Genomic DNA, 14,034 nt, shown 5'->3' on the forward strand with positions numbered 1-14,034 from the left:
TAAGAACAACAATACAAGTTATAAAAGTAAAAAAACCGCTTCTGTACAAAGGCCGCAGTCTTAGCGGGAATCCGAACACACAAGCCGCAGTCTTTGCGGTATCTCAAGCCACAGTCTTTGTGGATCCCAATATAATCTGAATAATAATAATAATATAACTTATAAAAGTAGGATAACCCTTCTGACATAAAATTAGTTAAATGCTTTGGTAAAAAGATAGGTTTTAAAGCTGTCTTTTGAAAACGTCTAGCGTGTTTGTTTCCCTAATATTTATGGGTAATGTGTTCCATAATGTTAGGGCGTAATTGACAAAGGCCGCATCATCAATCTTCTTATGACTGCTTTTGGTGACCTCGAATAGTATTTGATGATCGCAGTGTTCTAGCTGGTGTGTAGTTAATAAGAGAGTTAGCAATGTAGCTAGGTCCTTGTCAATTTAGAGCTTTGTATGTGAGGAAAATGACCTTTAAGTCAATTCTGAAGGTAACAGGGAGCCAGTGTAAAGTAGCTAGGACAAGACTAATGTGTTCTCTCCTTTTAGTTTTGGTTAATAATCTATCTGCAGAATTTTGACTGAGCTATAGTCTTTCAATGGTTTTCTTAGGGAGACCAGTGAAAAATGTGTTACAGTAGTCCAGCCGGCTGGATATAAAAACATGAATTAACTTCTCTGCATCATTTTGGTTTATGAATGGTTGGACCTTCGCTATGTATTTCTGAGGTGTAAGAAAGCTGTTTTGGTCACTTTATTAATGTGAGAGTTGAAATTCAAATCTGAGTCCAGGATTACACTGAGACTTGTCACCTCTGGTTTAAGCCAAGGGGGTTCAACCTCCTAGATTCTTAGTTAGCATCTCTCTTTTGGATTTGGGGCCACATAGTAGGACTTCAGTTTTGTCATTCATCCATTTGTTTATTGCCAACAAACAGTTGGTAATGGAATTTATGGCTGTTGCACCGTTGGGTTCAGTGGATATATATAGTTGTGTGTCATCCGCAAAGCTATGGAAATCCATATTATGTTCTCTGATTATTTAGCCGAGTGGTAACATATAAAGAGAAAAAAGTAATGGACCTGAGCAGCTTACTTGAGCAACCCCCTAGCAGTTCTCATGTTTCTTAGACATCTGGTTTCCTAAACTAACATAAAACTTGCTTCCACTGATATATGATTTCTTCCAGTTCAATACACTAGCCGTGAACCCAACAAGCTTTTCCAGTCTATTGATTAGGATGTTGTGATCAATGGTATCAAATGCTACACTGAGATCTGGGATAAGGATAAGGATAGAGACTTCAGGGGTTAGGGTCACAAATATAGCACCACTGTTTTGGCTCTGGTCTGTACCTTTGTCACACCCCCAAATTTGCCACCTGCTGCTCTGTGTACTTCCAAAGAATTACAAAGAAGAACGTTTTTCAAGAATATTGAAAATGGACTACGGTGGTAAATGCAGTGTTCCAGGCTGTACAGGGAATGCTGACACTTTTCAGAGTTTTCCTAAGGAACCAAACACTCGGCGGGCTGTGATGTTTGTCTATGAGAAGATCCCTGTGCAGTTTGACCCTTAATTCCACATTTGCTCGAACCATTTCACCGAGGACAGTTTTGAAAACTTGGGACAATGTAAAGCAGGATATGCTTTGAAGCTGTTGCTGAAAAGAGGTGCTGCTCCGGACTTATGTTCATCACAACCGCAAGCTGTAGTACGATGTTGTTGCTAACAGTTATTAGCAATGCTAACGTATCCTGCCTGTATCTAGCATCGGTAGAATTAGGTGGTGGGCCGAAGCCCCCCATCTGTTCAACTTTGTAATTTAAAATGGGACGAGGTGGATTTTGAAGAGGTGAAATTAGCGGCACATTTGTCAAAACCATAGTATAAAAGTTTGTTAAACTCACCGGCAAACACAGTTGCCTACTAAATCAGTCCAACCAATAACACAATGTAATACTGGCGTAAGAACATCATTAAGCAATCAGATGCAGCCACATTGACACCCGTTTCACCTATTACTCAGCTGTCATAGAGCTCCCCAACCCTCTTCCAGCCATGGTTGATCGGAGTAGGAATGTCTGGGTAACACTCCAGGCTCCTCATGTGCACTGCAGCCTGGTAGCTTGCCCGCTGTATATGTTTCTGCATAAAGTCCCGCTCAGAACATTTGCCTGACTTAAACATTGTAGCCCTGGCCTTATTAATGTCCTGAGAGGTCATTTCATACAGGTCACAAGTGAATGCCTCCAGTGCCTGTTTGAGGTCTTCAGATGGTGTGAAACTCTCTCCTAATTGCCGAAATAGGTCAATGTATTCTTACCCAGACTTCCTCATCCAATCAACCATGGCTGGAAGATGGCTGAGGAGCTCCATGAGGTGGACTCATGACTTCTACCAGCTCCAGAGGCAATCCTTGCTCTGGAGTTCGTCAGGAGTCTGATGGCTGAGCGGTTAGGGAGTCGGGCTTGTAATCAGAAGGTCGCTGGTTCGATTCCCGGCTGTGCAAAATGACGTTGTGTCCTTGGGCAAGGCACTTCACCCTACTTGCCTCGGGGGGAATGTCCCTGTACTTACTGTAAGTCGCTCTGGATAAGAGCGTCTGCTAAATGATCACAGACAGACAGCTTGTTCACTGCACCTGCAAGAAAACAAATTGCGTCAGGGGAAAATGTACATGCCAAGGGAATGAACTGCCATGTACAAACCTTTGCAAGTGCACAAATGTGACAATAGGACCGTAGAAGAGGACTAGGGAGGAATTCTTTGTTCTCTTTGTGTACTAACCGACCTTTGCCTTGTGGCTCTGGTCCAAGTGCTCAGGAGATATATCCATATCCACTTTTTCCCTTCTCCCTTCCTTTTCCCCCTTGATGATTAAATATTTCTTAGACTATAAGTTTTGTGTTGCGTGGTCTACCATTGACTCCATATAAGGTGAATAACGTTGATTAAACTTGACAGAAATGAGGTATTAACAAATTGCATAGCTAACAGTAGGCAAGCCTATATAGTTCAAACTACGGCTCGTTAGCGAACTAAAACTATTTACACCATCACTCACTTATGAAAAATACGGTTTATAAAACAAACTTGTTTTAGAACAGCCTTATACTGATCAAATTATTACTTACAACACGTCTCTTTCAATGGGTTGGAGCTGTCGCGGCAGCAGGGAAATATGTCAATATAAACAGCTGAGTAATGGGTGACAATGGTTGTCAATGTGGTTGCATCTAATTGGTTAATAAAGTTCTTACGCCAGTCATACATCGTGTTATTGGTTGGACTGATTTAGTAGGCAACTGTGTTTGCCGATTAGTTTTAATAAACTTTTATACTATGGTCAGACAATGGCTGTTTATCAATCCTAAGAACGCAAGTACAATCTTTTGAAAAACATTCTTGCAAGCGTCCTTCGAGAATGGTCTTGCAATTCCGCAAGGACTTATGGGAAATCAGAAGCGTTCTCGTTGGCCAAGTCACCATCCGATACATCTTCGATAAAAGGGGCGGATCAGGAACATTTCCCGGTATTTTTGGCGTTCTTGGCGTTCTCAAAACGTGGATTGATAAACAGCCATTGCAGAGCCTGTTTAAGGACAGCCTGCCCACTCCCTATTAAGCCCCATTGTACCGAATTTTTTTGCAGTTCCACCAGAGTTCCACTGGGAGTGATCGCAGTCGAGTGCAAAATTAATGGGAGTCTATGGATACATTTGTCTCTTTCGCCTGATTGTCGTTGATAAATCTCAGATTTTATTTTAGTTTTTGCATGATCAACATGGATTACAGGTCAAAATTTTAATGAACGAGTACTTATGTCCTTTCGATTTCTTACAGGGTAAGTCGTTGTTGCCCATAACACGCTAGCATTCTGCTAACGAATGCTGATTGGTTAGTAAAGGACCGACTACAACCAGAGATCCCGTTTGATGGCATCCAAAGCAGAACCAGAATGTCAGAGCATTAGCAACATAAGCAACAACATCAGCAAGCCAAAACTCTTTCTAGCATGCGTATTGACGGGGAGAGCCTAACCTGTCCGCTGTGTTGTCGATGCCTCGAGAGAAGAGTGGAAGTAACCAGAGCTTGCCGTCAAGCAGTAGCTCTGGTCGTAAGGTATATGATGTCAATTACATTTTTAAAGGCTTTTTAGAACGGAAAGGCGATTTAAAAAAATCTAACACCCAGCGGTGTGAATTTTTTTTGCCTCCCCTTTCGAATTCAGAATTCAAATTACTAGACAAAAAATTATATCCTGAGAAAAGTGGATTTTGAGGGGTATATCTCCATAGACCATTCATTCTACACTCGATCGTTAGCGCCCTCATATGGAACTTGAGTGGAACTGCAACCAGTTCAGAACCCGAAAGTTTCCCGAGAGTGGGAGTTCTCCCTTTATTAGACATTTTCTGGCCATTGGCTGTTTATCAATCCACGTTTTTTTTCCGTCCTTGTGTTCTTGCGAACTCGTTTGACGTCATCTTTCATTGCCCAAGTACGGTTCCAATCCAAAGAACACAAGTTACCAAGAACGCCCAAAATACCCGGAAATGTTCTTGATCCGCCCCTTTTATCAAGGATGCATCGGATGGTGACTTGACCAACTAGAACGCTTCTGATTCCCCAGAAGTCATTGCAAGATCTCAAGCGAGGCAGACAAACCTCACAACTGCAAATTTTTACTTTTCATATTTCAGCTAAACGGTACATGTAAATCAGCATCTGAATTAAAATGTGACGAGAAATAGGCAGTGTAGTCGCTGAAAATTTTCTTATTTTATTGATGAAGCAAGGGCTACAGAAAACGTAAAATTAAAGGTAGAGGGACCATTTTATAGCTTTGTTATCTAGTTTTTGTAGATAGTCAGTGTTATCATAGTGCTGCGAGTCCAGGAAAACCCTAACCATCTCAATTAATTCTTCGTCCTTGCAAGACCATTCTCGCAAGGACGCTTGCAAGAACATTCTTCAAAAGAATGTACTTGCGTTCTCAGCGTTCTTCAGATTGATAAACAACCATTGTCTAATATAGCAAGAAACTTCTGGGCTCTGAACTTGAACTGAAATTGAGTCTATGGAGCTATACCCCTCAAAATCCACTTCTCTCAGGATAACATTTTTGTCTACTAATTTGAATTCTGAATTCGAAAGGGGAGGCAAAGAAAATACACACCGCTGGATGTTCGTAAACATGCTATGGCAGAACTAGAATGTCAGAGCATTAGCAACATTAGCAACAACATTAGCAAGCCAAAACTCTTTCTAGCATGTGTATTGACAGGGAGAGCCTAACCTGTCAGCTGTGTTGTCAATACCTTGAGAGAAAAAGTGGAGTATTCTTCTGATAACCAGTAGCAGCTAATTAAAATATATACTTTACTGCTTTTTACAATGGGGGGAAAAAGGAATAGTGAGCAGAATTAAGTTTGAGTTATTGTTGATGCGGCCCTCCAACACATTTCAAGTTTCTCTTGTGGCACTTTGTCAAAATTAATTGTCCACCCCTGAGTTTTGGAGCGGGGCCATGGAGCTAACCCATGGAGCTAGGATTTTGATGCTAGGGAGAGTGTGGCAAGCTGATTTAGCTAAGGCCAAAGGGCAAGACAACCAAATTACAGGTGTTGACCATCTGAAGGGCATGCGACAGCAAGGGGGGACACGGTATAAGACTTTGAGCCATGAAATGTTAGGTCAATAGCACTTTCTATTTTGAAATGTTTTATTATGCTTGTAATGTTTTAGTTTGGCAGCTCAGTGAAGCACTTCAAGATTTAATTTTTTTTATACAGTTTAATTGTGTTTCAAATAAAACCAATATTCACCTACACCTTTTTCTTGTTTAAGATCATTTACATAATATATTTATATTATGTAATTTATATTATGCATAATATATTTCAAAATAACAGCGCACCATCGGAAGTTCGGTAACTTATACAAATTCTCGTTGGATTTTTTGGATGGATCCGAAGCACACGTCTGCCTTTCTTAATGTGATTTAACAATAACTATAATCCAGTTTTATCATCTCTCTTCATCAGGCCGCACTTGAGAGCCCATGGCCTTGCCGTAACCGTAGTGGCACCTTCATGTGGACCAAAATGCGTAATGTGGTGCGTGGTGTGGCCCAGTTTAAACAGGCACTTCACAAGACAGCCCAGAGAGAACCCACAATTGTTACAAGAGGTAGGAACACGAGACTCAGTCCATGTGGAAGAGTTTGATTTAATAGGAATAAAAAAAAATACACTAAATGTAAGTCAAATGGAAAGAAATGTTGGCTGACATCTGAGAAATGTATTGTTTGAAAAGAGAGATCAGATTTGATCTTCCAAATTGTTTACTGCACGTCCACACAATAATGTTTGTGGAAATGAATTGTGACTCCAGCTGCCCATTCCTTCACTGCTTCTGTATTCATGCATCTGCTTGCATTGTGTGTATTTTCTTATGTGCTTTGGATCTATGTGTGTATGTATGTGGATATATGTGTGTTTATGTCCCATAGCAGGGCAATCTTACCAAGGTTATGGCTCTAAAGACGAGTTACATCAGGACCTTACCACAGGCCGCATCAACAAAGCACAGAATAATGGTATTGATGGTATTTTAAGGATATTGATGGCATATACCACAAATGTCTGCATGTGAGTTAAGATTTTTACATGTGTGTCTTTCCAGGGGGAATGACTAGTTTAGTGGAACAAGCTGAGCCCCCTTACCACTTCGATGTGCCTCTGCCAGCCCCCAGCATAGTGAAATTGTCTACGGGAAACTTTGACACTACCAAAGGAAGAGATGACACTGGTGAGTAAAAGACAAGGGGATGTTTAAAATTAATTCGTTCCAGAATCACTGGACATGGGACTAGAACTGGATTGTTGATTCAAACCTGACTTGAGTGTTTCATCAAATACATATGACGTTGTTGTGTGTTGCACAGAACACAATAAATAATAACTTCAACAAAAGTATTCTGGATCTGAGAGGCGAGTCAGTAAAACGATGGAAGCAATATAATATGTTGAGAACTGTGTCTTCTGCACATAGGTGTTGCATCCTCCTTCTCAGATCTTTTTTAAAAATATAAAATGAAACTGGTGCCAAATTAGATTGCAGGGGTACATCCCTCGTAATTTTGAAAAGCTATACTTAGTGGTTTTCTTTGTGAGAAGCATTGACAGAAAGGAAATTCGAAACGATCACCACAATCGTAACTAAACAAAATGTTCAATAGCAATGTATTATTGGCACATGATAATTGATACGGTATTGTGTGACAGTTTGTAACAGTATACAAGTTCACAGGCTTGATAACAGCCTTTTGTTGTTTTTGTTATCACATACTCTTTGCTAAATATTAAGCACTGCATTGTTGAAAAATAAATTGTGCAGATACTCCCAATATTGGATGTTGGAGTACAGGCTGGCGTTGCCATCCTTGTTGCGTGAAATAGTGACCAGTGGGGTATTCCAGAAAGCAGGGTCAACAAACTGTGAACCTAACCCTGAACTCTGAGTTGATTTACCCTAAAATGGAAAACTAAAATGGGAAATGGGAAGCTGATTTGAATGAGTTAAATCAACTGTGTTAATATGTATTCATGGTGAATCTGAGCATATATTCCGGAAAAAAGCAACACAGCAGTAGCAGTGTAGGACAGACAATTGGCGTGGGAGGCAATTCCTGGCCAAGTCGATGCATACATTTGAATGCAGTAGCCAGTCCATATATTGAACATTTAACCACATTCCATTAATATTACAGGTGGAAATTTTGCATATTCAACAGTATATTAAATACAAAAACAAACAGGTAAGGCATATTTTGCTTAGGCCTATAAACTTGTGATTGTAGCCTATACGTCACCTTGATTTTAATCATATTTGACATGATAAAAAGTAAATATCAGTTGGTGCCTATTTCAACTTGTAGTAGCAGAAACCCCCAACAGAATGTTTTTCATCACAGGATGATTATTAAAGGGGCAATTGACTGCAAAACCGATTTTACTTTGTCATAGTTGAATAACGACAGTTCGGTGGGTAAACTGAACATACCGTGAATATCAAAGTCCATTGACACCTCTTTCCTATTCAAATCTCAAAAAGAAAAAATTTGGCTGTAAAACGCTAGCTTTTCAACAAAGCTACCGGTCATACGTAGGACCGGTGATCGCCCTCTTATTGGCTCTGGTCTGTATCTTTGTCACGCCCCAGAATTTACATCCAGACCAGCCCGAGGTAGCGTCTATCTCCGATACTAGTTTAGCTGCGTGCTGCTCTGTGTAGGCTACTTATAAGGAATTACAAAGAAGAACGTTTTGAATTATAACAAGGATATTGAAAATGGACCACGGTCGTTAATGCTGTGTTCCAGGCTGTACAGGGAAGGCTAACACTCACAGTCTTCCCAAGGAGCCAAACATTCAACAGGCATGGCTGCCATTGTCTATGAGAAGATTCCGGCGAAGTTCGACACTCAATCATTCATTTGCTCTGAACATTTTACCCAAGACAGTTTTGACAATCTTGGACAATTTCAAGCAGGATTTGCTAGGAAGCTGAACCTGGAAAGAGGTGCTGTTCCGACCGTATGCTCATTGCAACCGCAAGCTATAAGGACAGTATGATGTTGTGCTAACAGTTATTAGCAATGCTAACGTTTCCTGTATATAGCATACCAGGTAAAATGCTAAATACGTTTCTACACACATCCAATGACTCTAGCTAGACTAGCTGTAGTTGGCATTAGAAGGGAAGCTTCCGAAAAATAGCCAGAAAACGAACAGCAGTCTGGCTTATTGCTAACGCCTGTCTAGATAATCTATTTGAAAGAACTGGAGAAAGGCAGGTTCTAGATACAGGATACATTAGCATTGCTAGTAACTGTTACTAGTAACACCTAGACTGTAAGCATGTAAACAAGTTTAGCTTGCTAGTTAACGCAAGAGCATAGGTAGAATGTGTGATAATTTAGCCTAGTTTATTGGCAATGGGGCTAACGTTGATTCATGTTCCTGACTGTTTCATTCAAATAAATAACCTGTGTAATGAAAATCTACAATTCACAATGCATGTTTGTCCAGATCTTTGTCATGTTATTTTACAGCAAGATATCTAGAGCTAGCCTAGATAGCTAACTGAAGCCGAGTAGAATCACGATATGGTCTGGTTGCTAAACTGTAGCCTAAAGTGCTACCCACCAATCCACTTTGCTTTAACAACAGAAGTGGAAACAAGTAATGTTATCATTTCAAATGATATATAGTCAATCTGTTGAAAACAGTGTTGTGTAGACACAATAGATTTATTTACGCGTTTTTATTTCAAGTCTCCAACTTGGGTGTTTCAGCGAGTGCTGCTGCTGTTGGCTGTGTTGCGTTTTTGCTCCCAGCTTCACTCGTTGATAACCAACCAATCAGCGCGCAGCTTATCTAAATATTAATGAGCATACCATAAAAGGAGAAAAGCTAGTGTTTTTTCCCGGGAACATTTCAGAGGATCTGTCAGAGGGCATAGAACAGCACTCGGGCCATTTTCAACCCAACCAATGTTACATACCCTATTTGGAGACCTTAAGGAACAATGTGAAATACCCAAAAAAAACAGTCAATTGCCCCTTTAAAATTATGAAGAGACATTGACTGCTGCTGCAGAGATGGATGCAGAGGCCTATGTATGGTAGCTGCTGATAGTTCTCTCCCCATAGTTTTATTTACAGGCTTGTGTGGAATTGTCAGTTACACACTGAAATGATGAGAATAGAAGAATAAAGGCTGATCTTGAAATTGATTTGCTGGAACACCAGTTACAGGAGGGTGCATGGTTACAGGTAAATAATTAAGGTGGTTAATTGTAGGAACAAGAGCCTATATACATACTCATTGTTGGATTTCTATTTGTAGGCAATGAAGAAGATCAAATAAAATGTCAGTGATTTGTCATTATTTCAGTGCCAAAAAGCATTTGGTCGGTTCTGAGTGCACGTCCAAGGTGCGTAACATTAGCGATGTAAGGGCTGAGAATGTTGTAGATTTTGGAGTGTGACGGAAAACGTTAACGTAAACGTAGGTATTCATCAGGGACTTAATGCACATCTGAAGTAAAGCTAAGTGAATTACATTTTGTTTGAGATCGGTCGGCTGATCCAGGAAAGGACACCCCATGTCTGCCAACTGTATCAGGCTCAGAAAGTGAGAGGGGATAGGTAGAAATGCAGAGTGCCTTATGGAAACCCTGCTAGCAAGTAGGTTAGGTTCACAGAGTCAGTTACTATGGACACTGACCCACAGTTTGTGTTACTTCTCTTTCTGGAACGGAAAACCAGAGGTTGCCTCATTTCAGGGTAACTAGTGATGGGAAGTTTGGATCATTTTACTCACTTCTGTTCTTTGAATCTCGTTCAGTAAAATGTTCAAATCTTTTTTTGAGTCATTCGTTCATTTAAATGGTGGGGGGCTTGCTGCCCAACATTTTATAGCCAATTCCATGACCTAAATACGTCCACTGCAAACATTGATCATATTCTCATGTATGTGTCAGTTCATGTAAACCAGCAGATACTATTTGAAAAGAAATTCCTGCACTGAAATAATGCATCATGATAGTTTGTATGATTTGAAATGGCCATTTATTATCACACTAGCATTTGATTATCACGGCAAACAATTACACTGCACTGATCTGTAATTTAAAATACAAAAAGTTTCAAATAACAAGTTAAAATAACAAAACCTGTAATTATAACTTGTGAATGAATATTACGTCTTAGCAAACCTAGTCACGCGAAAGAATGAGGTAAACAAATCTTTTTTGTTTCCTCTTCTGAGCCATTGCAGGTCACGTGAAAAATTATCCAAAGAGTCGTACCCGGCAGATGAACGAATCGTTCACCTCCCTACCGTATCTTTGGATCAATGTTTAGTTTTTCTGCCAACCGAGTCTTCGGATACATGTTTCGTTCTTCTGCCAACCGAGTCTTTGGATTAATGATTCGTTCATCTTTTGACAATATTTTCTATTGTACCTAAGGCCTGCTAGAATATGTGTGCTAACTTGGTTGCTTTAAAGTATATAAAATATAAATAAACTAAAGTAAGTCAGTTGTATTACAGACCAAAAAAGTAGGAATGTAAACAAATCTCTTGTAAGATAACAGGGTTCTGTTCAATGAAAAACTGAGTAACAGTATAATTTCTGGACTGGCTTTTTGTTTGTCTCATTACGATGGTCGTATACACTGAACTGTCTAACTGCTGTCTTTGGACATGTTGCTACGGTGTTAGAATCCGTTATTATCAACTGGTGTAGCTAACTAGCCATCCAGCTTGAGCACACTCACCTCCTGCCGTTTCCATCTCCTCTCGTGCGGGGATGCTTTCGTTTTAAATGTTCATGCATACACGTTGTGCTACCATGGAAAACAATTTCCCTTTGGTACACAATACTTTTTCAGGCCCGTTTACACCCCTAAAATGTTTACCGCTGTTTTCTTCTATTGGATATCAAATGGGAGGGCTGCATTAGTCTAGCGCTACAGCGCTGCACTGGTCAAATCACGTTATTCCAGGCACTTAAAATAGGTCCTATGAGATCAAACGATTTGTCGACAACAGAAATATTTGTAGACAAGTTTTTGTTGTCGATAACGTTGACTAATCGTTGCAGCCCTAACAGTAACAGGTTTACTTTATTTGTAAAATCAAAATGGGGCGACATAACAAATAGAAGCTTTATTTGTAATTTAAAAGTTAAATATGATACATATACAGACAAACGCACACTTCAGGTTAACATTGAAAGTACATATACACACACTTTAGGAGTCGTAGAACTGACCAAACAAAAAGGTTTTTAACCTAATTTTGAATGTCGAAACGGTATCAACCTCCTTAATTGAGACAGGTAATTTGTTCCAGAGAAGAGGTGCTCTATATGAGCGCCCTGCCTCCAGCAGTTTTTTAAATTAATTTTGGGAACCACCAGATAGCCAGCATCTTTGGATCTTAGTGACCTTAGGGGGTGATAGGGTGCAAGAAGACCAGAGAGTTATAGGGGTGCCAATTCATGCAGAGATTAGTTAGTAATAGAACTTTGCAGGGCTCCAGACTGCGACCAAATGGTCGCATTTTGCGTCCAGTTTTTTAGACAATGCAAGCATTTTTTACAAACACTCGCGCATGTGCGACCGACAAATTTTGAATTTATTGAGTGTGCACAATGTCAGTACATGTTAGCAACGACACAGATACGACGTTCTAGTATGACAACGATATCAGTGTTCCTTCTGCATTAGTACGGTAGCTAAAAGTCTAGGAAAGTTGAGGCAATCTTTCGCTAGGTTCCTACGAACATCTTAATCTGCCAGACAAATGGGTGCCCCTTCGTTCTTTTGATGAGCAGTTTCACGAGCCCTTCTTACCCGGCGTCATGGAGCCTAGCAGCTAAATACTTATTTAGCACTAGCGTTGCTACTCCATCCCTGCCTGTGTTTGAGCTGTTGCGCTGTTATACTCAGCAAGTATTGTGTTGTAGTGTCGGAGGACTGATCAAAAAGTGCATCATACATTTAAGTCATTTAGCTAAGACTTGCATGTAGGCCTACAGTACGTAATGTCACATTAAATAATGTATTTAAACTCAAGCTTATATGGTGCGTCGCTGTATATCAGTTGTAAAAATGACAGTAAAAAAACGGACCCATCTGCAACCGACACAGGCACACCCCACAATTTCCCCCAAAATTGTCCCAGGGGCGATTCTAGGATCAGACCTTTAGGGGTGCTCAGCCCCCGATGAGAATGTGACGTGAATACAGTGCCTTGCAAAAGTGCTAAACGTAAACCCCCTTGCTAATATAAATCCCTAATTTCACTGGATAACAATGAATACATTTATGTATTATTATGCAAAATATTGAATGAAAAAACTAAGGATGTCCCGTTCTTCATGAACTACCAGCATCAAATGATAATAAACAATATATTTAAAACATATTATTTTAGGGGTGCTGAGAATATATTTAGGGGTGCTTGAGCACTCCTAAAAAGGGTCTAAAATTGCCACTTAATTGTACCCTCTCTAGTTACATAAATAAATGCATTGCAGGTCAATATAAGGTGTGCCCCTAAATGTTCTGCTTGCGCTCCAAAAAATTTCAGTCAGGGGCTACTGTGCTCCTAGTAAAAAAAGTTAGTCTGGCGCCCTGCTTTGAAATCAGCTCTGGCTTGGATAGGAAGCCAGTGTAAAGAGACAAGGGTAGGTGTTATGTGATTACACTTTCTGGTTCTGGTCAATAGCAGTATTTTGCACCTGCTATACATTTTTTAAGTAGGTACTTGTGAGGCCAGAGAACAGTACATTGCAGTAGTCCAATCGGGATGTAACAAATACATGTATCAGTTTTTCAGCATCATCTTTTGAGAGGAAATTTTGTATGTTGCTTAATATGTTACTCAAACGAAAGGTCTGGGTCCATTGTGACTCCTGGCTTTGATAGACTTTGATGCCGTTTAGGTCTAAGGTCAGATTAGATAAATTGTTTCTGTATTTTTTAGGTCCAAAAATTTGCACTTCTGATTTATCCGAATTGAGAAGAAGGACATTTGCTGTCATCTAAGTTCTTATCACAGAAACACATTTTACAGAGCATGTGTTAGTTCTCTAGGCTTTATATACATGTATAGCTGAGAATCACCTGCATAGCAGTGTCAAATTTAACCCAGAGCTTGTAATTATGTTTCCTAAAGGCAGCATGTCGAGCAAAATTAGCAGAGGGCCTACAATGGAACCCTGTGGTATTACGTATTTTACAGTGGAGCTCTTGGATGGGCGGGCGTCATAGTGGACAAATTGTGATCTGTCAGGTAGATACGATCTAAATCGCTGAAGTGAAGTACCAGAAATCCCACCATAGTTCTCCTTACGTGGCAGGAGAACTTGATGATCCACAGTGTCAAAAGCTGCACTTAAGTCTAGGAGAACCAGGACAGAGATAGAGCCTGCGTCAGAGGCTAAAAGTAGATCATTG

The 14,034-nt window shown here is 40.1% G+C and overlaps 1 protein-coding gene across 7 annotated transcripts in view; it reads left to right on the forward strand.

The window, feature by feature from the left end:
* dennd4c (DENN/MADD domain containing 4C) overlaps positions 1–14,034 on the forward strand; it is a 186,643-nt gene that overhangs the window by 119,867 nt on the left and 52,742 nt on the right. For all 7 annotated transcript variants that reach the window (XM_047048963.1, XM_047048965.1, XM_047048961.1 and 4 more), the window contains 3 exons: positions 6,044–6,188; positions 6,511–6,597; positions 6,684–6,809. In XM_047048963.1, coding sequence (XP_046904919.1) covers positions 6,044–6,188; positions 6,511–6,597; positions 6,684–6,809 — 358 coding nt within the window. The remainder of the gene's footprint in view (positions 1–6,043; positions 6,189–6,510; positions 6,598–6,683; positions 6,810–14,034) is intronic.

Source organism: Hypomesus transpacificus, chromosome 25 (assembly GCF_021917145.1).
Source record: "Hypomesus transpacificus isolate Combined female chromosome 25, fHypTra1, whole genome shotgun sequence".
Taxonomy (NCBI): domain Eukaryota; kingdom Metazoa; phylum Chordata; class Actinopteri; order Osmeriformes; family Osmeridae; genus Hypomesus; species Hypomesus transpacificus.